Here is a 23740-nt window from a genome sequence, read left to right on the forward strand (position 1 = left end):
CAGCATACTGTATTTAAGATATACCTTCATAAACGAGAATTTGAAAAAAATGACTAAGTCCCCCCCGCAGGGTTGCTTGTTAGGGGAAAAATTTTTGAAAAAATAACATGGTCTCAAATGATTCCAAATTGCCTAATTCGGCGAGAAATGCAATAAAAAATTTCTTTTTTGGTGGCGGCGGAAAACGGCGGCGGACGGCGGGAGCGGCGGTCCCGCCGCCGTTTTTTTTTAAAGATACCAAAACTTGGGGTAATTAGTGACACAATCAAAAAGATTTCATCCAATTATCTTTAAAACTAAGAGAGTAGCATACTGTATTTAAGATATACCTTCATAAACGAGAATTTGAAAAAAATGACTAAGTCCCCCCCGCAGGGTTGCTTGTTAGGGGAAAAATTTTTGAAAAAATAACATGGTCTCAAATGATTCCAAATTGCCTAATTCGGCGAGAAATGCAATAAAAAATTTCTTTTTTGGTGGCGGCGGAAAACGGCGGCGGACGGCGGGAGCGGCGGTCCCGCCGCCGTTTTTTTTAAAGATACCAAAACTTGGGGTAATTAGTGACACAATCAAAAAGATTTCATCCAATTATCTTTAAAACTAAGAGAGTAGCATACTGTATTTAAGATATACCTTCAACGAGAATTTGAAAAAAATGACTAAGTCCCCCCGCAGGGTTGCTTGTAAGGCGAAAAATTTTTGAAAAAAATAACATGGTCTTAAATGATTTCAAATTGCCTAATTCGGCGAGAAATGCAATAAAAAAAAATTTTTACCCCCCCCCCAAAAAAAAAAATTTTTTGGGGGGGGGTGGGGGGTCGACGATAATTTTAAAAGTAACTTTGGCCCCATAGAAGCTTAAATCCAAAATTAGCTCCCTCTAGCTCTAAGGGTTCTCGAGTAAACCCCCCCCCCCTGCCCAAATGGTTATTTTCCACATCCCCCAAATTTAGTATAAAATTTTGCTCTGGATGTTTGGGCTAGTTGGTATAGTTATTAACCTGATTATTTTTGTAAAATCTTTTATATGATTAATTATCAATAAACATTAAGTTTGACACTTTCCTTCTAGTGGCTAGTGGGGTAAAACTTCCCCCAAAACTACCTACTAAAACTTTAAGTTCTGGGCTTATTTTAAAAATATTGGGCTGATTTTGTTAATGAAAACTTTTTTTTTCAATTAACTTAACTAAATAATCACTATTGATTTCAATTAGACACCTCTTTCAAGGACTAAATTATTTTTTTTCTATGATGTGAAATAAGTTTTCATTAAAGTTCAACTTGAAATCTTTGAAAATAAGCTCAGAACTCATAATTTTTGCATTTTAAGGGTGTTTTACCCCCACAGTTATGGAATCTTGACCACAAAGATTTTTTTATCCAATCTTGACAAGTGAGGTATTTTTGGAAAGAGGAATATATATAGAAAACGCCTATGTAAATAAGAAAATCCGCAGAAATCATATTTGCAAGTTATTTGCAAAAATCTGCAATGTTAATTTGCAAAATTAATTTCATGCCTTAAATGACAGATTTAGAAAAAATCTTTTTATGAAACATGTTTATTTATAAGTTTAGAACATAATTAAGGCAAAACAATTTTCTTTAGTGTTGCTTTTTTCACCCTATATATGAAAAAAGCAGTTTCTCACATTTTATGATAAAAAAAGGTATAGGAACAAAAAATAAGTTTTTTCTTGATATAAACACAATAATTGGCATAAAATCTATCATCCTAAATGTAAAAATCAGATATAGAATCCTTTTTAGAGGAAATATAGTGCAAAAAGTAACTAAGACATTTTTGCAAAGTATGAAAATCTAAAGAAAATAGTTCTTTTTGCTTTTGATATACATATCAGATAAATGTATATAAAATTAGTGATCAAAAACTATAAAACATAATATAAGTTTTTTCACCACTGTAATTGATTAAATTGCACTTTTAGGTTTAAGAATTACCGAAGTAGTGCATAAAAACTCTTTTTATGAAGTAATTAAACAAAATAAATGTCAAAAAACCAACTACATAATGGTCTACTGCATTATAAAAAACGCCTAATTGTTGATTGGAATTTATTTTGTTTAATAACTTAATAAAATGAGTTTTTATGTGCAACTTTGGTAATGAGTAAACCTAAAAGTGCATTTTAATCAATGATAGGGTTGAAAAAAGTTATAACTTGTTTTATAGTTTTTGATCACTAATTTTATATCCATTCATCTGATATGTGTATCAAAATCAAATAGAACTATTTTCTTTAGATTTTCATACTTTGCAAAAATGTCTTGGTTACTTTTTGCACTATATTTCCTTAAAAAGGATTCTATATCTGATTTTTACATTTAGGATGATAGATTTTATGCCAATTATTGTGTTTACATCAAGAAAAAACACATTTTTTGTTCCTATACCTTTTTTTATCATAAATTGCGAGAAACTGCTTTTTTCATATATAGGGTTAAAAAAGTAACACTAAAGAATTTTTTTTGCCTTAAGTATGTTCTAAACTTATAGATAAACATATTTAATAAAAGATTTATTTAAAAATAAGTCATTTAAGGCAAGAAATTAATTTTGCAAAATAACATTGCAGATTTTTGCAAATAACTTGCAAATATGATTTCTGCGGATTTTCTAATTTACATAGTCGTTTTCTATGTATATTCCTCTTTCCAAAAATACCTCACTTGTCAAGATTGGATAAAAAAATCTTTGTGGTCGAGATTCCATAACTGTGCCCCACTAGACTCTAGAAGGAAAGTGCCAAAATGAAATCTGTAATAACTCCTAAGTTCAATTATGTGAAAAATGTTTACATTAAAAAAATTAGCTTAATTAATGTCTTTAAAATTAATCTCATATCTTATAATAACCAATAACATCGCAGAACCAACTTTAAAAAATAACTATAACAACAAGTCCAAAACAGCCAGGCAAAATCTGATACTGACTTATAATTTAAATATGTTTTAGGAAGCCCCAAGAAGGAAAGTGCCACATATGGCTACATATCTAAATTATGAGAATAAATTTTAAGTTTAAAAAATCATCTTGATATATATATCTAAATTATAAGAATAAATTTTAAGTGAGAAAGAAAGTGCCAAAATGAAATTTTTAGTGACTACTTTGCTAAAATAAGTCAATAAAAATTTACATTAAAAAAATTAGCTTGACATTAAATATGTCCAAAAATGTTTACATTAAAACAATCAACTTAATGTTTTTAAAAATAATCTCATATCTTAATTTTAGTGTTTTGGGGGCTATTTTATCCCACTAGCCCCTAGAAGGAAAGTACCAAAATTCAATTTTTAGAGTTTTACTGCTGAATGTAATCACATAAAAGATTTTACAAAAAGAATCTGGTCAATAACTATAACAAAACAACCAGGGCAAAATTTTATACTGCATTTCATTTACTAGTGTATAAACTCCCCCCTCCCTCCTTGGTTCTTACTAAAAACTATACACTTTAAATTGAAAGTACCTAAAATATACAAATATTCCTATATAAAATAATATATATAACTCTTAGGTGCTAAGCAATATAGTTTTAAAACGGTTTGTGTAACAAGTATCATACTTAAAATTCAAGAAAAAACTGCATTTTTAAAAATTGAGTATACTTCAGAGGATAGCTTAAAAACTAATAATAGTATAAAAAAGTTATATACCTTTATGAAAACTAGAGGTTATGAGCTTTCCAATGGTATGCATAGCATTTTTCTACCACTTCTAGGTGCTGAGCAATTACATGTTTAAAATGTCGTTATATTTTTTGCAGGCTTGCCAATGTGAATTTTAGGTTAAAAATAGCTAAAATCTTTTTCTCGGATTTTCTCCCAAGAAGGAACGCTTTTGATTTCGTTTTTTGCATTTTTCATTAGTCTATATATGTATAAATCAGAATCTGTAATAATCTCAGATAGCCCCTTTCAAAAAACTGCTTTTCCCTTCCGGCGACCAGTGAGAGTTGTTAAATTTTTTATTACCTTGTTCCAATTTCCAAATTGACCTGTTCCCACATTCCCATTTTGGTCATAGAATCATAATAGCCTTTGTGCCAGAGAGCCACCTCCTAATAATAAAGTTTTGTGTATAGTTTCGTGACAACGCCTCTTAAGAGGCGTTTCGTCATATTTTCACAGTACATTTCCTAACCTATCAAAAGGTACTGTGAAAATACGATGAAACGCCCCTTAAGAGGCGTGGTCACAAAAGGGACTTTACCCAAGTTTTTGTCAAGAAAGAATTTTTCCATTTTGTGTGTCGTTCCTTATATTTCTTCATTCTCAATAATTTTAAATAAAATGTTTGGTTCTTGAACCCCATTTTTAAAAACAAATTGAAAAACATAACCTAACCTTATCATACCTATTCAACAGAATTTTAATAAACCACACTATTTTATTTTTAATTAGATTTTTAAATTATTTCCAATTCATATTTACTATAATTATAGTGAATATAGCTAAAATTATTAGTAAGGGGGGGGGGGGGGGGAGTGGAGAGTTTGTAATCTTATAGTAAATGAAATTAATGTAGGTATAAAATTTTGCACTGGACGTACGGACTTGTTTTTATAGTTATCAATCGAATTCAAACTCCCCCCCCCCCCCCTTGACGTATAAAAATGATATACCTGTGAAAGGTGACTTTCATTAAGCTGTTTATCGTCCACAAGCGACCTTTGGGTAATTATGCTTCAATATTTTATAACTTAATAAATTAATCTTTAAATGTAACAGAAGTTAAGTATATTCTGACAATGTTATAAAATTAAGTTTGCTAAAATTTCAAGAGGCATGTCATATGGAGAAAAAAAATTACCAAATGCGTTTTTTAAAAATTACTTTATTATTAATGCATAATTTCCTATAAGTTTTAAGTGCCTTGGACCAATCCAAGCTTGATTCTTCACTCAATGCCTTCTTGGTGAGTGGGTGAATGTTCAACTGGTCGGAGTTGGCTTGCAGTAAACCTAGTCCAATTGGAATAAATATAACTATTTGCTTTGGCCCTAGTATACCTGGAATATTCCATAGAGGGGGAGAGTAGCCCTTACCTAACGTTGCTTTGAAACAATATAAAGATTCCCTCAACATTTAACGTCCATAGGTTTAAAATTATAACAAAACAAAATTTTATAGAATGTTTTAATTAGAAGACAGACACCCTAAACTTGGAGAATAAAATATCAGTGTAATAAAAATATATTATTTACCTTTCATATTTTCAGACTCTCCTTCAGACTTTAACAAATCAACCAAACATAGAATCAGATCAACCCTATTTAAATAAATATTCATAAATATATTTTTAAGGTACATTTTATTTAAAAATCATATAAAGTATAGTAAAAGAAAGATAGAAAATACTGAGTATTTAATTTTGATGAAAACAAAAGCTTGTAACACTTGAAATACCTAAATAACTCATATAACCTCTAAAACCCCAGGTGTTATTAAAAAAACACTGGGTTGGGTTATTTAAAACAGACATACAAACGAACATACTAAGTAAAATAAAAGAAAAAAAATAAATAGAATGTTATAAAAGTACCTAGAATCTTCACTGAGCTTGCTTCTTTTTGCCTCCTGCTTGGCCACAAACTTTTTCTGATCCTTCGCCTCCAGAGTCATGTAAAACTTTTCTAGAATAAGAATTCCAAGCTTGCTGAGTCCATGCTGAGCCGCAACTTTGCCGACCTGCCGGATGTCCAAGCCACCGTAGGCAGTGTCCAGAAGTAAGTCAGCCGCCAAAGAGTTTTGCTGCTGCTGGCCGAGACAGATATTCAGAAAAGTCTCAGCTAATGTTTTGTTGTCACCGATGCCATCCTTAACCATTAAAAAAATTTTCCAGTATGGATTAGGAATTGATAAATTAGATCCGGTTGTCAGCCATAAAGAAATCATGTATAGCATCGTTAGTTTATGTATTTTTTCATAGAGCAAGGACATTAACAAACACATAAATACAGACAAATACAAACAAAGAAGATGGAACATACATTTTTTAGAAAGGCAAGATAATATTAAAATTATCGTAACATCGTCGGAAAGGTATCGGGTTCGAATCCGGTCCATAACGCGTCATACAAGTCACATTAAAAATTGGACCTACTGGTTCTATGTTTATCACCTGACATTTAAAATGAGATTAGGGGACATGGCATATAAAGACTCAAAGAACTCATTTCATTTACCAGGCAACTTGCAAAATTAGTTTTCTGTAGATAATTAAAAATTGACAATTTCCCAAGGCCCTAATCACTTGAAGTAAAAGAGAACATTGGCCTTTTTGAGAAATAGGTAATAAAAGTTTATTTCTTATGTGTTTACCTTAAGTATTTTATTAATGGCTGTCAGAAACATTTGTTTCCATTCATCTGTGATAAGATCCTCGTTACCAACTATTACTCCCTATTTTAAAATAACTATGTATAACTGAAGAATGCAATGAGTATTAAAAAAATTTGAACAAGGTGGTAAGAATTTGACATTAGGATTAATGGAAGGGGTGTATATTCTACATGGGATCCCCTGCTCAGGGGGGGGGGGGGGAAATAAAAATAAGTGGTTGGAGGAAAAAAAATGTAAAAATTAAGAAAACTGAAAACAGTTTTTCCATTCCCCCCCCCCCCCTCCTTGGTGAAAAAAACTTTAAAAAATGTGTGGTAGGAGGGATAAAATAAATAAAATTTAGAGTTCTTTAAATATTTTTACATTTTCCCCCTACTTGGTGAGAAAAAACTAGGGGGGGGAAGAAAAATAAAATATTTTATGTTAGGATTAATATGATTAATCTGTAACCTGTTTAGGTTAATCTACACCAAGTCAAGTCATACATCAAGCTGGCAAGAAATACACCAAGCTGGGGATGGAGTGAGAGGCCAGGAAGGAGTGACGGGACTCGAACCAGTGATTCATTACACCAAGTTGTTTTATTTGAAATACATCAAGTCAATATATTTTTGTATTATTTATTCTATGTTATTTTACTTATGATGTTTATTTATTCCAGAGTTAAGATTCTGGGGTTAAAGCTTAATCCGTGGTTTTAAATTACATCAAGCCTGTTTATGTTTTCAGAAGAGATGTGTGTGTTAATGTTATTCTTTCAATAGTTGGGACACCTGTCATTTTAGCCACTGCGCTCCCATTTAGGTAACTTCTTCAATGGTAGCATGGCTACGTAACGATCTACGGCAATGTTCCAAAGTTTTGATTTAATAACATAATCCATTTAATCTCTCTTGAAGTGAAACACAGTTTTAGATCTCGAGAACGGAATCTCGTAGCGTATTAAAAAGGTTTTAATACATACATACACCCCCGTGTGGGTGACGTACCCCTGTGAGGGTGACACACATCAAACAGTAGCCCCTGCGTGGGTAATTTGCCCCTGTGAGGGTGATAAATGTCAATAGTGGCGAACGAACTTGGGAATTTAGAGAATAACACCAAGGAGGACGGGGGTGACACCGTCAATAGTAGCGGAAAAGAGGGCACTGACCCTATCAATTTAAAGGGGTGTAAGGGGGAGAAAAACACCAAAACAGAGGAGGATAATTTAAAGCTAACCCTAGAATCAAAAATGGCAGAGCCAGAGAAAAGGGATAAATGGAACGGGTATGGGAGGGCAATTCCTATCCCGTATCTAGAAGATTTTAAAGAGTTCTCAACATGGGTAAGATGTGTAGATATGTGGAGTAAGACGACATCTATTCCCAAAGCAGAACAAGGGTATCACTTGGTAAGTGAAATTCCAGTCAAATCAGAAAGGTATGGAGACTCGCTAAGAGAAGATATTTTAAAAGCCGTGGAAACAAATGATTTAGTTGCGAATGAAAAAGGGGTGGAGAAGGTGATAACTTTTTTAAAATCGCGTTTTTGGGTAGATCAAGAAGAAGAAATCTACAACACACATAGTAAGCTTAAATACCTACATAGAAAGAAAAATCAGTCCATTAGTGACTATATTATCGAATATGACCAATTGAAAATTCTCCCAGAAGAAGGAGATACAAGATTAGACATGTTGTTTGCTTTAGAACTAATGATAACATCGGATCTCAACAGCTACGAATTTATGCTTATAAGGTCGGTAGCTAAGATAACAACAGAAGACGGCAAACGCTATGAGACGGTAAAATCAAAAATGAGTGAAATTCTAGGAAAATTAAACGAAAAAGTTAAGGAAAATAATGAAATAATGCTTGCACAAAAGAATTCATGCAAAGAAGACGACATTCAGAGTAACCAAATGGATGAAGCCTATATGGCCAAAGGATGGAAGCCGCCAAACAGAAAAGCACAATACCAAAACAAAAATAACCGATACCAAAATCAGAACAACACCAAGAAACAAAATAGTGCGCCGTCATACAATAAAGACTACAACAAGAGAACATTCAGAACAAAACCACTGAACCCGCCAGGGCCAGATGGTAAACCAATGAAATGTCTAGGATGTAAAGCAGAAACGCATCTAATAAGAGAATGTCCTGATGTAAAACACCTTAAAGAGAATAAGAAGTATCAAATGGTTTACATGACGAATCCACAAACACAAGAAAATGAAAAAGTGCTAATTGAAACATCAGAATCGGAACAATCTGAACAAGAAGACGAACAAGGAGTATTCTGTACAGTTCTCTGTGCAGGCGAAAAGGAGGATCTGAACCGATTCACAGCTGAAGCCTTGAATATGGCAGCACTAGACACTTGCTGTTCAGCTTCAGTAGCAGGAGAAAAGTGGATTAAAGTGTATCTGAAGTCATTACCGAAAGATATGAAGGAAAAAGTGGTAGGACCGTTAGAATCGGACAGAAAGTTTCTTTTTGGAAATCAAGGGAAACTGAATGCCAAAGCAAGATACATCATACCAGCGAAGATTGGAGGTGAATACAACAAGCTAGAAATCGATATAATATCATCTGATATACCACTTTTGCTATCAAAGAATGCAATGAAAATGCTTGGGATAGCATTAGATATGAAAAACGATAAAGGAACCATAAATGGAAAACCACTGATACTACACACAACAAGCGCAGGACATTATGTGGTAGACCTACTCAACAACAAGGAAGAAATGAATGAAGTTTGCATAGCGGAACTTGAGAATAACAATGAGAAAGAGCAAATCAAAGCTCTATTAAAGATCCACAAACAATTCGGGCATCGCCCAAAGAAACAGTTTGTGACGATTTTGAAAGAAGCTGGACAATGGCATGAGAAGTTCTCAGTCATGATTGATGACATAATGGACAGCTGTGAAGGTTGTATAATGAGGAAGCGAACCCCTGACCGTCCGGCAGTAGCTCCTCCGCTATCAAATGATTTCAACCAGGTATTATGTCTGGACCTAAAGGTATGGGACAAAAACAAGGGAGTTTACATTTTATACATGATAGACCATTTCACCAGATATCAAATGGCTGCAATTGTCAAAAGCAAGGAACCTGAGGAAATTGTCAAAGCAATCACCTTGAAATGGTTACCTGTGTTTGGTAGAATGGACAAAATTCTGAGTGACAATGGTGGAGAATTTTGTAACGATCAGATGAGAGAAGTGGGTAGTTTGTTGAATGTGCAACTGCTCACTAGTGGTGCCAATAGTCCTTGGCAGTGTGGGACTATAGAAAGGAATCACTATACGTCTGACACGATAGTACGCACAACAAAACAGGACTTTCCTAAAAGCCTAGAAGTAGCTTTGGCATGGGCCATTACGGCTGTGAATTCCATGTCTAGTGTAAGAGGTTTCTCACCACATCAACTAGTCTTTGGGAGGCAAATAAAATTGCCAAACATACTAGAAGACCCGCCACCGACATGGGAGGAGCCAGAGAAGAGTAAATCTCTCATGGACACCCTAGATGCTATACACAAGACCAGGGTAGAATACACCAAGGCGGAGAGGTGCGAGAGAATCAAACGGGCTCTAAGAGCAAAGATTAGAAGCTGTGACACCATATATGAGAGAGGTGACATCGTCTATTTCAAGAAAGAAGGTGAGGATACCTGGAGAGGACCAGCAAAAGTGATTTTTCAAGATAACAAAATCATTTTCATCAGAATAGGTTCAGTATATTACAGAGTCAGCGCAAACAGACTGATAAAAGCAGGAGAAGGTTTAGCCACAAAGATTGAAGAGCAAGAAAAGGCAGAACAACAAGAACAAACAATACAAGTAGAGAATGGCAATCCCAACATCAAGACAAGAAGGCCAGGTGGAACAAATGACGTGGCGGATGTGCCCGACATGACTGAACTAAGAATGGAAGAGAAAGATCAAGATGACGCAGATGATAAACCTAATGAAGTTGTTCAGGAAGATGAAATTATTCCCATGGAACAAACTGAGACAACACAACCTCAAGAAAATGTAAGAATAGAGAACAACGACATTCCAGCAAGTAATCAAGACAACACCAAGCAAAAAGGGCACAAGCGTAGAAAAGTGAATCAAAAACCAACACCGGAAATCAATGATGATGGTACATTGAAAAATGCTGCCAGAGTGCTGAAAAGGAATGATAGAATAGAGATTTTCGAAGATGGAAAATGGGAAAAAGGTGTGATCCTGGGTCATGGAGGTAAAGTGACAGGAAAACACAGTGGATGGTTCAACTTCCAACTTGACAATGGTCAAGTCTTTCATGATGAAGTTACAAACAGAGAAATAAGGTACGAGAAAGAAGGAAGTGACGAAGAATCAGAGAATGAAAAGGTTCTCTTTACAATCAAATTAGACAGTGGAAAAACCCTAGAAGTCAAAGACATTGATAAAAGAAAAGTATGGATTGAGAAAGATGAAGAAACGGTTTCGTTACTCTTATTAACAGAAGAAACAATGGCAGTGATGTTACCAAAAGACAAGAGAGATTCACCTGAAGCAATGATGGCTAAGATAGAGGAACTGAATAAACTACAAGCTTTTAACACCTATGACGTAGTTGATGACGAAGGTCAAGAGAGAATTACAACTACCTGGGTGCTTACCGAAAAAGGACCGGATGTAAGAGCCAGGTTAACAGCAAGAGGATTTCAGGAAGATGGAGATTTTCCAACTGATAGCCCAACAGTGCAGAAACACTCTATAAAGATTCTGTTAGCAATTGCTGCTACAGAAGGATGGGACATACAAACCACTGATATTACTAGTGCTTTTCTTCAAGGAGATAGGATGGACAGAAAAGTATATGTAAAACCACCAAAAGAAGCACAGGAGGGTAACAAGCTATGGTTGCTAATAAAGTGTTTGTATGGTCTGAAGGATGCCAGTCGAAAATGGTACCTAAGAGTTGTGAAGAAACTTAAAGATCTTGACTTTAAGACCAGTCACTATGACTCGGGATTATTCTACCTAGTCAAAGATGGCGAGCTAGTAGGAATAATAGCCTTGCATGTGGATGATTTCCTGCATACTGGAAATGAATTTTTCAACAAGCAGATCATGCCTCAAGTGCTTTCCTGTTTTAAGGTAGGCAAATCAGAGTCAAAAGACTTTTTATACACTGGTTTTCATATGAAACAATCTGAGGATGGAATCACAATTGATCAAGACAAATACATCAAGAATGTGAACATACCTGCTATAGATCTGCAACAATTGAAAGACAGAAAACGTGACATGAATCAAGAGGAACTGTCACTTTTAAGACAACTTACAGGTATTGTTAACTGGGCTGCGAGAGCTACAAGGCCAGAACTATGTTTCGAAATGATAGATCTCTCAACAAAGTTTAAAGGAGGGAAGGTGGAGGATCTGATCAGAGCCAAGAACGTGGCAAATAGGCTGAAGAAAACACAGGTGTCAATCAAGGTATCTAACCTAGACAGACTGCAAGACTGTAAAATAGTAGTTTACACAGATGCAGCATATCGTAATCTGAATAACAACACCGACAGCTGTGGAGGATTCATAGTTTTCCTTGTAAACACCAAGAATGGAAAATGTGCTCCGATTGAGTGGAAGAGTGGAAAGTTGAAACGGAAAGTTCACAGTACTCTGTAGAAACACAAGCTTTGAATAATGGCTTGGATGCGGCACTAGGGACAAAACTTTTGATGAAGGAAATATCTGATGGGAAGCTTGACTTACAAGTTATAGCTATCACAGATAATTTGTCTGCAAGAACATCAATATACTCGGAATCAGAAGTAGGAGAAAGAATCTTGAGAGGAGATATTGCTATCATCAAGGAAATGATAGGTGAAGGAAGAGTACAAGAGGTCAAATGGGTGGATGGTGACCTAATGTTAGCTGACTTACTTACAAAACGTGGCGTAAACAAGTTAGCACTTCTAGATGTGTTACAATCTGGAAATCTTGGAAGAGCAAATCTTCAAGTAGTAAACAGTTAAAGAGAGCATAAGCAAAAACACCAAGTCTGTATAAAAATTGTAGATATCAAGAAAAATTCACAAAAACACCATAAAAATCAACAAAAATCATCAAAAACCTCATAAAAACAAACAAAAATTATGAAAATCCCACAAAAACAAGAAGAAAACTAGAAAATCCAACAATACTTTAAAATACAGTATAATGTTCTTATACACTTGAAGAAAATTCATCATAAATGTGGTAACGTACGCATACAGATGAGTTGGCAACTTCGTATGGAGTGGAAACCACACATGGCGCACACCATATTCTCGAATGTAAACAAACCAAAAGCAGACATATTTGAATAAACGTGAAACGCAGATAAAGACTGCATTATTATTTTATAAAGTGAATTTCCAGTATCCATAGCATTTTAACCCAGTAAAAATTAGTATTTATCAATAATTCTCAATAAAACACCAAGAATATTTTAAAAACTTTTTTATTTTTTCTGTAATTTGAAGCAGCAAGCGACGATAGTGACGAAATTTTTTTTTTAACATCCGGACACACACCAAACTGTTTTTTTATTATTTTAATTCCCACCATCAAATTTTAGTTTTTTTCAACAAGTGACGAACAAACACCAAATCAGTTTTTTTTTACAGTAGTGCATTTTTTTTACGTAACATTTCATTCGTAAAACAAATTGAAATCCTTATACAGCATATACAGTTTTAAAAATGGAAATGCGAGTTTTATTATCTTAATTTCTCCAAATCAAAAACATCAAGCAGAATTTTAAAATATTTCAACAGCCTAAGAAAAACACCAAACTGTATTAAGTCGACTTTCCCGTAATAAAAATTTATGTTTTTATCTCAAAAAGTTTTGTTTTCTTTTCAGATCACAAGTTACTTTTTTTTCTGAAACATGGCGAAACAATTCAATAACCCTACGAGGAATGTTGTATTTAGCAGTTTTAATCTGCTGGAGGGAGTCCTTGACCAGGAGAGGACAGGTATCACTTGGATATCCCTGGCAGATAGGGATTTGAAGGCAATGACCAAGATCATTGTTGATGCGGTGAAAGATACCAAGGTGCCGAAGCACATCATAATCACCGCCATGCAGAAGTTCGTCGGAGGAACTCCGATTAACAAGCTCAAGGAGTCCATCAAGGAGATAAGTGATGCAGTAAGAAGCCAGGGCATGAACAAGGTTGTTTTTTCAACCGCGAATTTCGTACCGGCGCATGAAAGAGTGTGGGGGGCGGTCGCCTTGTTTAACAAGGAGGTGCAAGTAGCCAATGAAGCCCTCAACATGCCTAGGGTTAATGGCCACAAGGCAGTGATGATGCCTAATTCAAGTCTGGACATGACAAGGAGGGTACGTCTGTCGCAATGGCTGGAACCACAGCTCGGAACCAACGTCGGCAACCACTTGTCTTATGAAGGACAAGAAAATCATGTTAAGTTTTTAATGACTGTGTTTGACAGGGCTTTTTCACCCTACAATCACAGACCAGCCAGTCGTGAACCCAGAGAGCAGCAGCCGATGTCTCTTGCAGTAACACCTGGATACTGTGATGACAGTTTTTTTAGACAAGTGCTGACAAGAAAACTAATAATAACAAAGCCATTGTCGCCAAACGAGAAGATCCTGCAATGCTCAAACCAACGTCAACCAGGATGGGAAGACTGGGAAGTTTTTAAGAAACATGGAAGCCTGTGGAGATATTGGGAGAAGATGGGAATTCTGGAGGCTTACATTAAGATCATGAAGCAAGGAAACCCAATTCCAACCTGGGTAGTAACAGGCAGTGTGGCTCAAGAAGAAGGGCAAGATATGGTTGAAGAGGAAGTTGTAGAACGTGCTGACGTGATGATTGAGAATGTTGAGGTGATGGATGAACAAGAAGATGGTCAGGATGATAACCACGAAGATGAATTAGGTGATGAAGGAGAAGATGGCGAAGTTGTGTTCATTCAAGAAGTACCTGCTCAAGAAAGAAATGACTCGAGGATGGATGATGAGTTCTCAGAACCGGTTAGACAAGTTGAGTTTGTTGAAAATGAAGATAAGACAGAGTCTGAAAACAACAAGACTGAAAGAGATTGTATTGAGAGTGAGAATTTGAAGGAACAAGTAAAGAACCTGAAAAGAGAGAAAGAGATAATGGAGGAAAAGATGAAAGCATATCAAAGAAAGAATGAAAATCTTGAGGCAAGGCTAGCAAGGGAGAAGACAAAGCATTGGCGCAGCATGCTGGACATCAAGCGTAAGGAGCACAATGATCTGTTGAAGAAAATGGAGGATGATCACAACCACACCAAGGCTAACCTAAAGCGTATGACAGCTGAGTATGAGTTTTTGAGGAATACCTACTCTACTGAAAGAAGGAAACAAGAAAGACTGAGAGTCACCAGGCGCTTTGTTAAAGATAGTGATTTTGACAAGTTTGGTAAGAATCACAAATAGGGCAAACAAAACAGGGAAAGAAGATTTCATATTAATGTTAGGATTAATATGATTAATCTGTAACCTGTTTAGGTTAATCTACACCAAGTCAAGTCATACATCAAGCTGGCAAGAAATACACCAAGCTGGGGATGGAGTGAGAGGCCAGGAAGGAGTGACGGGACTCGAACCAGTGATTCATTACACCAAGTTGTTTTATTTGAAATACATCAAGTCAATATATTTTTGTATTATTTATTCTATGTTATTTTACTTATGATGTTTATTTATTCCAGAGTTAAGATTCTGGGGTTAAAGCTTAATCCGTGGTTTTAAATTACATCAAGCCTGTTTATGTTTTCAGAAGAGATGTGTGTGTTAATGTTATTCTTTCAATAGTTGGGACACCTGTCATTTTAGCCACTGCGCTCCCATTTAGGTAACTTCTTCATTTTATAGCAGGGGAAAAAAATAAATCTTTTGCAGAATATACACCCCAGATTAATGGTATTAGACTGTACCAGGAATAAGTGTATAACTAAGACAACTATTGGTTCCAGTGGTGGGGACCTTAGATCTTTTTCGCAAATTTGCTGTATTAAAATTTCCAACGCTGTTGGCTGATATTCAAAGATCCAACTGTAAGTCGTCACAGGATCCCCAACCTGGGAATATAAAAAACAAAACCCCTACCCCTTTATTCTTTTACTTTATTGTTTTGAATTTTAATATTTTTTTTTACAAATGTTAAATCTTATTTTTTTTTAACATTTACGTCCAAACATTCTTTCTTTTCATTAGATATATTGCTACGCTTCAAAGAGGACAAATAAAACATAAATTGACATTTAGATTAAAAATCTAAAAAAAATTTCCAAAAAAGAATTTATTACTTTTTGATTTTTAATTTTACTTTTATGAATAGAATTATCCAATATTTATTAATATACCTATCTAACTAAGAAAAGCGGTTACACACGCACAGAAATGCTGTAAATGTTTTAAAGATTACAATCCACGTTTAGTTACACATGTTTTTTTCCTGTATGATATCAGCGCATAGTGTACTAGCAACCTAAACAAAATGAAAAATATTATGAATCATAGTTTCTCCTAATGTAACAGGCACCAATTTTAGGACAATCTATAGTATTCAAAATAAGAAGACGCATAATATTTTAGGATTTTAGAATTAGATACAAAAAACAAGCAAAATAAATAAAATTAAAACTTTTCGGGCAATAAAAGTCTTTTAATATTACTAAACAGAGTAATAAGTCATTAAACATTTTTTTAACAAAGGTGGTCATTTCTTTAGCCTTTTTTCTGTAAAGTTGTGTGTAAATAGTTGGTCAAATGATCTTATTAGTCAAACTCTTCTTAATTGTGACCAAATGTATATATATATGAAATGGTCATAATTAAGATCAATTGGACGTAATAAGCGCATTTGACTAAACATTAACACACAACTTTACGGAAAATACGCGAAAAATATGATCCCTTTCATTTGTTTGTTAGTTGTGTACCTGACTAGAATATCTTGCAAGGCTTAGTATGGGTCTTATCAAATCTGACACAAGTATCTGGATATCTGGGAGGTCGCCTGTCCGATATTTTCGCATCAACCTAGTAAGAATTGAAATCTTTATATGGCAAAACTTTATTATATACCTAGTACGTTAGACAGATAAATTTCCTATTTAGGTTTAACAAAAATACCCTTTTTAAGCTATCATTCCTATGAATTTGCATTTCTAGTAGCTTATAATTGACAAGACAAAAAAGTTGGAATTCTGTGTTATAGCTTGCAATACCACACTGTATTATATTTTAGTCTAACTTTAAGAACTAGAATTTTGTACCTTACATTCTTTTCTTGCGATTTTCTTCTGTCCTCTTCCATATTAAGCATTTGTACTTTGTTTCTTTCTGCCAGTTTGGAGAACTTTTTGGCTTGTTCTGCCTGAGATCCATAATCTTTTACAAGTCTCCTACCTCCCTCCAAGTTTCCAACCTTGATGTGAATTAAGGTTTTTTTTTTGCGTATTTTCCGTAAACTTGTGTGTATCCATTTAGTCAATGTGATTATTAAGTTAAACTCTTCTTTATGATGGCCAAATGTATATATATAATATGAAATGGTCATAATTAAGAACAGTTTTACTTTAAAAAGCGCATTTAACTAAACGATTACACACAACTTTTTGGAAAAAAAACAAGAAATTACCTCCTTTGTATTGCCATAGTTTCTTTAACTAAGGTTTGTACTGACATCATGCTCGTTAATTCTAACTACTCAATTATCTTCCTTGCTAACCATCAAAGGGGAAGTTGCGTGAATGTATTTTTCATAACAATATACATTATCATTGAGCTATGACAACCTATTTTAATTTGACATTAAAGATAAATAGAACTTGAAACTTTCTGTACATATTTTATTTACGCTAGGTACTCAAAATATGATAAACCATTTAATTACCTTGACCCTTCTCCTTGCAATATCTGAAGGCAGAAAAGTGACTGAAACTGGATTTGAATTTGCCTGTCCAGGAACCAAAGGTCCGTGTATATTACCCACGGATAGATTTCCCTGGGTTTGACTGAAGGCCATGTTGACCTGCGTAGCTCGCAGCATGGGGGTTCCTGAAATTCAAATTAACTGTGAATAATTTGAATCATAATTATCTTAAATAGAATAAATTCTTTATCTGTCAATTGCAATTATATTAAAAATAATGAAAAATTCTTATGTACATTTACACAATATAATATGGTGTAAAAACAAAATCAGCAAAACCTGCTGTACTGGTGGAACTGTAAGTGGCTGCGCTCCCACCCATCTGACTTTGTTGCTGTGAAGCTAAGGAATCAGCAAACATTGGCATCAGTGTTCCTGCATGGGTATTTGATAAATATATATTTTCACATTCCATAGGTTTGACGAGGAATTTAGATGCAATAAAATTAACGATAATCAAAACTTTCAGTTTACATTTTGATCAAATCAGGGAGGGGGGGGGGGGGGAATTGGGCTGTTTAATACACTAAAACGACCAAGCTAATATTGCTTGATTCACTTCTACAAGAGACAAAATGAATTGAAAATGATTGCTAAAATCGAAATATATCTTCATCTCTTAGAATAGTGTGTTTTTTAAAAAATAGGTTGAAAAACCTACTAACTTTAAAATATAATACACTATTTCCCAAACTTTTATACGTTTCAACCACTAATTGTAATCAAAAGAAGGGGTAGTTTTTTGTATAATCATTCATTGGGTATGTACATCAATTTAACGGCCATTATCTTATCCCTTTAGATCCCTGGATCAAATGTAAAAATGAAAATTAGGGTCATCCTACCTGCAAACTGAGATCGCCAGGTTGTATCAGCCACATTGTAATCACGAAATTGACACTATAAGGATTTTATTCTTAATCTTATAAACCATACAAGTGAGATGTGCTAACATTTGATATAATCTCCAAAAATGCAATGCCTTTGTTTTTTATGTTGTTATCAGACTTAGATTAAGAAGTCTTGTTCTAACTTTAATAATATGTGAAATTAAGAATAAATCCCTGATCTAATGGAGCCCTGAAGAGGGCCTGCTTGAATGTGGGCAGCTGCTCTCCTTGACTCAGAATTGATCCTGCTAGAAATTGCAAAATACTTGTCTCTGTGGAACTTTCAATGTTGTGGAGAATTTCAACCATTCTTTCAAAACTATCTGATTTGGTTATGACTCTTGTATTAAGAAAAGTAAATACATCACTCTGTATATCTTCATCCTTGTCATTCAAAGCTTTGAGTAGCTCAATCAAGCACGTGTTTTTAATGGAACCATTGATTGTATCAGTCAGTGAAATGCTGGAATATCTTTCTTTCATTATTTCTACATAAACCTTTCTATGTTGAGAATATTTACTTGTTAGGAAATCTTTGATAGCATCATAATAACTGAATGCAACATTAACATCTAGTTTCATGTGACAGGTTTTCAATATTTTAAGTGCTAAAAGTTTCATTGATGGTTGGTAATCCTGATAAAATAGATATATAAGAATAAATATCAATTGAAATAACTGGGTACTTTTTTTTATTAAATAGAACTGAAATAAATGCAATGCCAAAAAGTTTCAAATCTTCCTTTTCTCCCTAAACAAAAAGTATTAATAAAAAATTAAATTTGTAATTTTCTAAAATCTTATATTTTTCCTGAAGATACTGTTTAAGTCCCATCATATTGAGCTCAGTTTTGAGGTTGTCTTGTGATTGGTTTGGTTCAGTGAGTTGATGTTGGCAGTGAGTATCAAACATTTCCAGACAAAGGTGGAGGTCGTCGTCTTTCATTGTTTTTAATGAATATTTAAACCTTAAATATATTTTGTCTTCTATATTTTTGTTATCAAAAGCAACTAAAACCATCAACTATATTAACTCTAAAAAATATTTGTCAAAGCTTCGTAATTTTGGTAATCTTGGTGGTAATGAAGACTTTTTTTTATCTGATCCCGAGACATTTAATCTTTATCAATGTCAAAATCCAAAACAATTAAGTAAATAGCTTACCTGGATGCAAAATCATCCAAAATGCCAGGAAATCCTTTCTGAACTCCGTGTAGAATCAGCAAAAACCTTGATTTTCCCTCAACAGTTGTTAGCTGACTCAAATGGTTTAGCCGATCAATTACAACTTTATTGATATCATCAAACGCTTGCGAATCAGTTTGGAGAATTTTCAGCAGCAGCCCGGCACATACACCTGACTTTTGATACACATCTTTGGTCTTGGAATAAAATCCTTGTAAATTACCACCGTCTTCCATTTCCATGTTTCCTTAAAAGAAACAGATATTTTAAAAAGTTACAGATATTTTAAAAGTTGTTTGAGTTGAAAAGAAGTTCAAGAAAGAACGATTATGGAACAACCAAGACAAATTATTAATATTTACCTTTTGGTTTGCCAACAATGTTCTTGATAAAGTTGACATCTTTGATGATATCCATATCAACATAATTATGAGCAAGGAAAACAGAAAGGAGATATCTGGCTCCTTTCTGCATGTTCTGGTCATCCTACAGTTAATATCAAATAAATCAAGTCTAACAAGGATTGGTTGGTATGAGAAACTAAATCTTTTATGCAGAATATGACACATATGTCATCTACTTCAGTATTACATCTTAGTGTAATAGAAATAGATTTAGCTTAAATATGATTTATGCAAAATTTTTACTTGTCTAGAAAGCAGATCTTGAAGGTATGAAAAGCTGGATCCTGTTCTAAGACAAGGCCTCCACTTTTCTACTATGGCACTAACAATTTCTATATTCATCTATAAAATACATAGGCACATTAAATACATAAAAATAAGATAAATAACTAGTTATAAGATAATTTAAAAACAAATAAATATACCTTAAAAACTCTGACATCCTCTGCATTAACAACATTGTTCATGATCAATGCCAGAAGTTTAGTAACTAGATGTCCCTCACTATCTGGCCGTGTCCCTGTCCTGTCTGACCAGGCTAACAACATCAAGATCAGGTCAACCGCCAGATAATTCAACTTTCCATCAACACAAACTCCCTCTAAATCTCCAACTATACTTTCTAGTATTACTTTGTAGAATCTGACAGCAAATGGGCAGAACAAGTCACTGCATTTGAAAATGAAGCTTAGAAGAAAAAGCTTGCTGTTTCTATGACTTTGCTTGTCTTGCAGTGAGTTTATTATAGAAGTCATCCAGCCAGGTTCTGTTGCCTTTTCAAAATTTTCTGTTGGTTCTTGATAGATTTTATTTGCCTGCATGTAGTTGGCTACAGCAATTAGCTGACTCATGCATAATACTTGTCCAAAATCATCCAGTTCTATGTCAATGTAAGAGCCACCTGAAATTAGATTAAAATATGCAAAAGGGGCGGATAATATGGCAACTAAAAAATGTGTTCATTTTTTTCCCACCAAAAATTTTCAAGTTACTTCAAATGTTATAAAAATGTATCCTACTGATAAATTTTTTTTTATCAATTTTGATCAAATTTTCAGCAAGATTTACCTACTAAATTTTCCTGTAAACAATTTCTTTAAAATGACATATTTGATAAAAAAAATCACTTATAAAATATGAAGAAAAAGAAAGGATTTATTATCTTACCAGGAGAATTATTGTTATCATCTGCAGAACTGTTCTCTGCTTGTCTATCCTGTAGACTCGCTGCCTGTGACATAGTCCCAGTATAATCATACCTGGAAAAAAGAAGTGCCAACCAAAAGATTTTTAAAAAATAACAAAATAATAAGACTTGAGCATTGATCAACCTCCGACCTTATTTTTGAATAAATTGAAAAAAGTGGGGGAAGGTAAGGGGGATAAAAGCATAAATAAAAGTTGTAATTAAATTTTATAAATAAGAATGATGTAGTACCCATTTGTATAATAACGTAATATAAATTTTTAATTATATTTAGATTTAGAAAAAAGATAAATAAACACCAAATAATCAAAAACTCCTCCTTACCTAGAAACATCTTGACTGAGGCTTGAATCTGAGAGATAGTGAAATTGCTGCGAAGCAGATGTCAACAAATACTGTATATCATTGTAGGAATGTTTAATACTAACATAATCCTTTCTGGTCGTCAACGCTTTCTCAAATACCATATCCAATCTGATCTTACTTTCAGTATCCATTATCCTGTTCCATAACAGCTCATTGGAGCCCTTGTTCTCCATAAAGATGTAGCTGTTGTACACCTTCTCATTTGTGTTAGTACAGCTAATAATGGCAATGACACAGTTTAAGCAATGACTGTGGAATTCTCGCAGCAATACTTTGAGTTGATCTGGCCAGGTATTTTCAGCCTGCCAGGTTCGGGCAGCTTTCAGAAATCTCAATATATAAGTAGACATTTCTTTCCCGTTGGCTTTCGCAACATGCATCATATTCTTTTCCCTTATAAAAACATTTAAATTTTCAAAATCAAGAATATGTATGACCATAACATTATAAAATTCAAATACAATTTTCTAATTTACCTAATAATTGTTGCAGCTTTCTGGCTTATTGTACCTCCAGGTTCATGAACAAAAGCAGGTTCTAATTTTGAGTACATGACCCCAACCATTTGTACAACACCAACCAGTGTTACTAAGTTTTCCTTCTTTTTACCCTCGGTACCTAAACGATAGAAAAATTAATTTTGGAGCATGCTAACCTCAATACTGTATTTACAAATCTTGTGAGAAAATACCATGAAACAATTATGGCTAATAGATCAGGGGTCTAAAGGGATATGAAAATGGTCGATAAATTGATGTAGATCCCAACTGAATAAACAAAATTACCTCTTTTGTATATTACAATTAGTGGTTGATATATTTGGACACTTATTAAACAAACCAATAAAAATTCAATAAAACGTCTATCAGTTGTTAAGCCAACAAATAAGGAAACGTTGTTATAAAATATTGGGGGCTAGTGTAATTAAACAGCCCATTTATCCCCTACTTTCCTGCTAATAGAAACTAATGTAAAGCTTCTACAATTACGAACCTGTAAGTCTATTATCAGTTTTGCTGATCTGTACCAGCATAAATTCAATGTTATTGAGGAAAAATCTTCTAATGGCCATGGGGCTACAGGCCTGCAGGCAAGGAACTACAAACTTGCTCACGGCTGCCAGCTTGGCCTAAACAAAAAAAAAATACAGATTTAATCAATAAACAAGATGATGACAAAATTCAACTATAACAGAGTGTTGCTTAATTGATTTAGTAAAGTATTCAAATAAAACTGTGTTTTAAAATCAAACCTGAAATGAGTATATGCCTGTTTCGTCACTAAAAATACTGTAAGGCACCTAATTAATAAAATCTCTTAGGAACAAAAAGACATTATAACATTTTTTTATAAATAGAACAATTTAAAACTTGACTTTTAAAAGTACAAAAATATTGGCGGTCAAAATCAGCTGTAGCCAACAACTGATATAATCCCAAAAAAAATCATAATTTCAGCTAATTTTGGGGGGCTGTCTTGGTAAATACTGTGACAAACTACAGGATCATTAACTGCGTTTTTGCAGCTTTTTAAAAGCGAAGCTTTTCTATAATTAGGGTCGGTCCGTCCGTACGTCCGTCCGTCCGTCCGTACGTCCGTCCGAGATAGATAGCTTTTATTCGTTAATTTAGGCATGTTAGAATTGTCCTATCGATTTCAAACTTTGCATGATGATTCCTGTAGTAGTTGGGTACAATTTAGAAAGCGTAGCAACTCTATAATCATTACCAGAATGTCCGTACGTCTATTTTAAACATGTTGATTTTTCTACTTTTTTAACAACAAATTTTCAAGTGTTTTAATTATCCGTTTGATCTGATTTTTGGTATATTGATTCCTGGGACAACAAAGAACAATATTATAAGCGAAGCAACTCTATAATCAAGTCCAAAAATGTAAGTATGTCCATAAACATTATCCTGTTTTTAAGCAGTTTTTCAACAAATTTACCTACAATTTTGATTCGACATTTATACATTTATGTTCCGATTTTTCAGATACTATACAAGTGTTAATGTCCGTTTGTCCTACCGTTTCAGTGCTTCGCTTTTATGGATGTTGTCATCCTTGTTTTGTTTTTTTTTAAAAAAGAGTACTTTGTGTACTAGAAAAAGGCAGTGTTGTCCTTATTAATAATAAAAAAAATGGCTCTCACCTCTAGTAACTGAATCTGTTGAGATGGGTCCTTTGTATTGAGAATAGTGTTAGTGATGCTTGAATAGATCATATCCAGGCAAATATTCTTCTTATCCTTGCACACCACTGATATGACGAAGAATAACAGGCCTAAACATTATATATGTAAGAATTGCGAGGTTTATGGGTTTTATTATACAAAAGTACTAACACTAAGT

At 34.0% G+C, this 23740-nt stretch overlaps 1 protein-coding gene across 1 annotated transcript in view; it reads right to left on the minus strand.

Annotated features, from left to right (window-relative positions):
• Positions 1-23740, minus strand: part of LOC145307865 (DNA-dependent protein kinase catalytic subunit-like) — a 72119-nt gene that overhangs the window by 20113 nt on the left and 28266 nt on the right. The window contains exons 37-60 of the mRNA XM_080150232.1: positions 23542-23672; positions 22639-22686; positions 22380-22515; positions 21863-22004; positions 21345-21779; positions 20981-21072; positions 20239-20714; positions 20057-20155; positions 19772-19895; positions 19389-19656; positions 19033-19191; positions 18398-18857; positions 18179-18233; positions 17613-17708; positions 17295-17458; positions 16675-16826; positions 16339-16438; positions 15851-15884; positions 6352-6431; positions 5573-5847; positions 5235-5299; positions 4885-4991; positions 4653-4697; positions 4003-4088 (exon numbers count right to left, since the gene is read on the minus strand). Coding sequence (XP_080006358.1) covers positions 4003-4088; positions 4653-4697; positions 4885-4991; positions 5235-5299; positions 5573-5847; positions 6352-6431; positions 15851-15884; positions 16339-16438; positions 16675-16826; positions 17295-17458; positions 17613-17708; positions 18179-18233; positions 18398-18857; positions 19033-19191; positions 19389-19656; positions 19772-19895; positions 20057-20155; positions 20239-20714; positions 20981-21072; positions 21345-21779; positions 21863-22004; positions 22380-22515; positions 22639-22686; positions 23542-23672 — 3829 coding nt within the window. The remainder of the gene's footprint in view (positions 1-4002; positions 4089-4652; positions 4698-4884; positions 4992-5234; positions 5300-5572; positions 5848-6351; positions 6432-15850; positions 15885-16338; positions 16439-16674; positions 16827-17294; positions 17459-17612; positions 17709-18178; positions 18234-18397; positions 18858-19032; positions 19192-19388; positions 19657-19771; positions 19896-20056; positions 20156-20238; positions 20715-20980; positions 21073-21344; positions 21780-21862; positions 22005-22379; positions 22516-22638; positions 22687-23541; positions 23673-23740) is intronic.

The sequence above is a fragment of the Acartia tonsa genome, chromosome 2, assembly GCF_053477335.1.
Source record: "Acartia tonsa isolate MP-2025a chromosome 2, ASM5347733v1, whole genome shotgun sequence".
NCBI lineage: Eukaryota > Metazoa > Arthropoda > Copepoda > Calanoida > Acartiidae > Acartia > Acartia tonsa.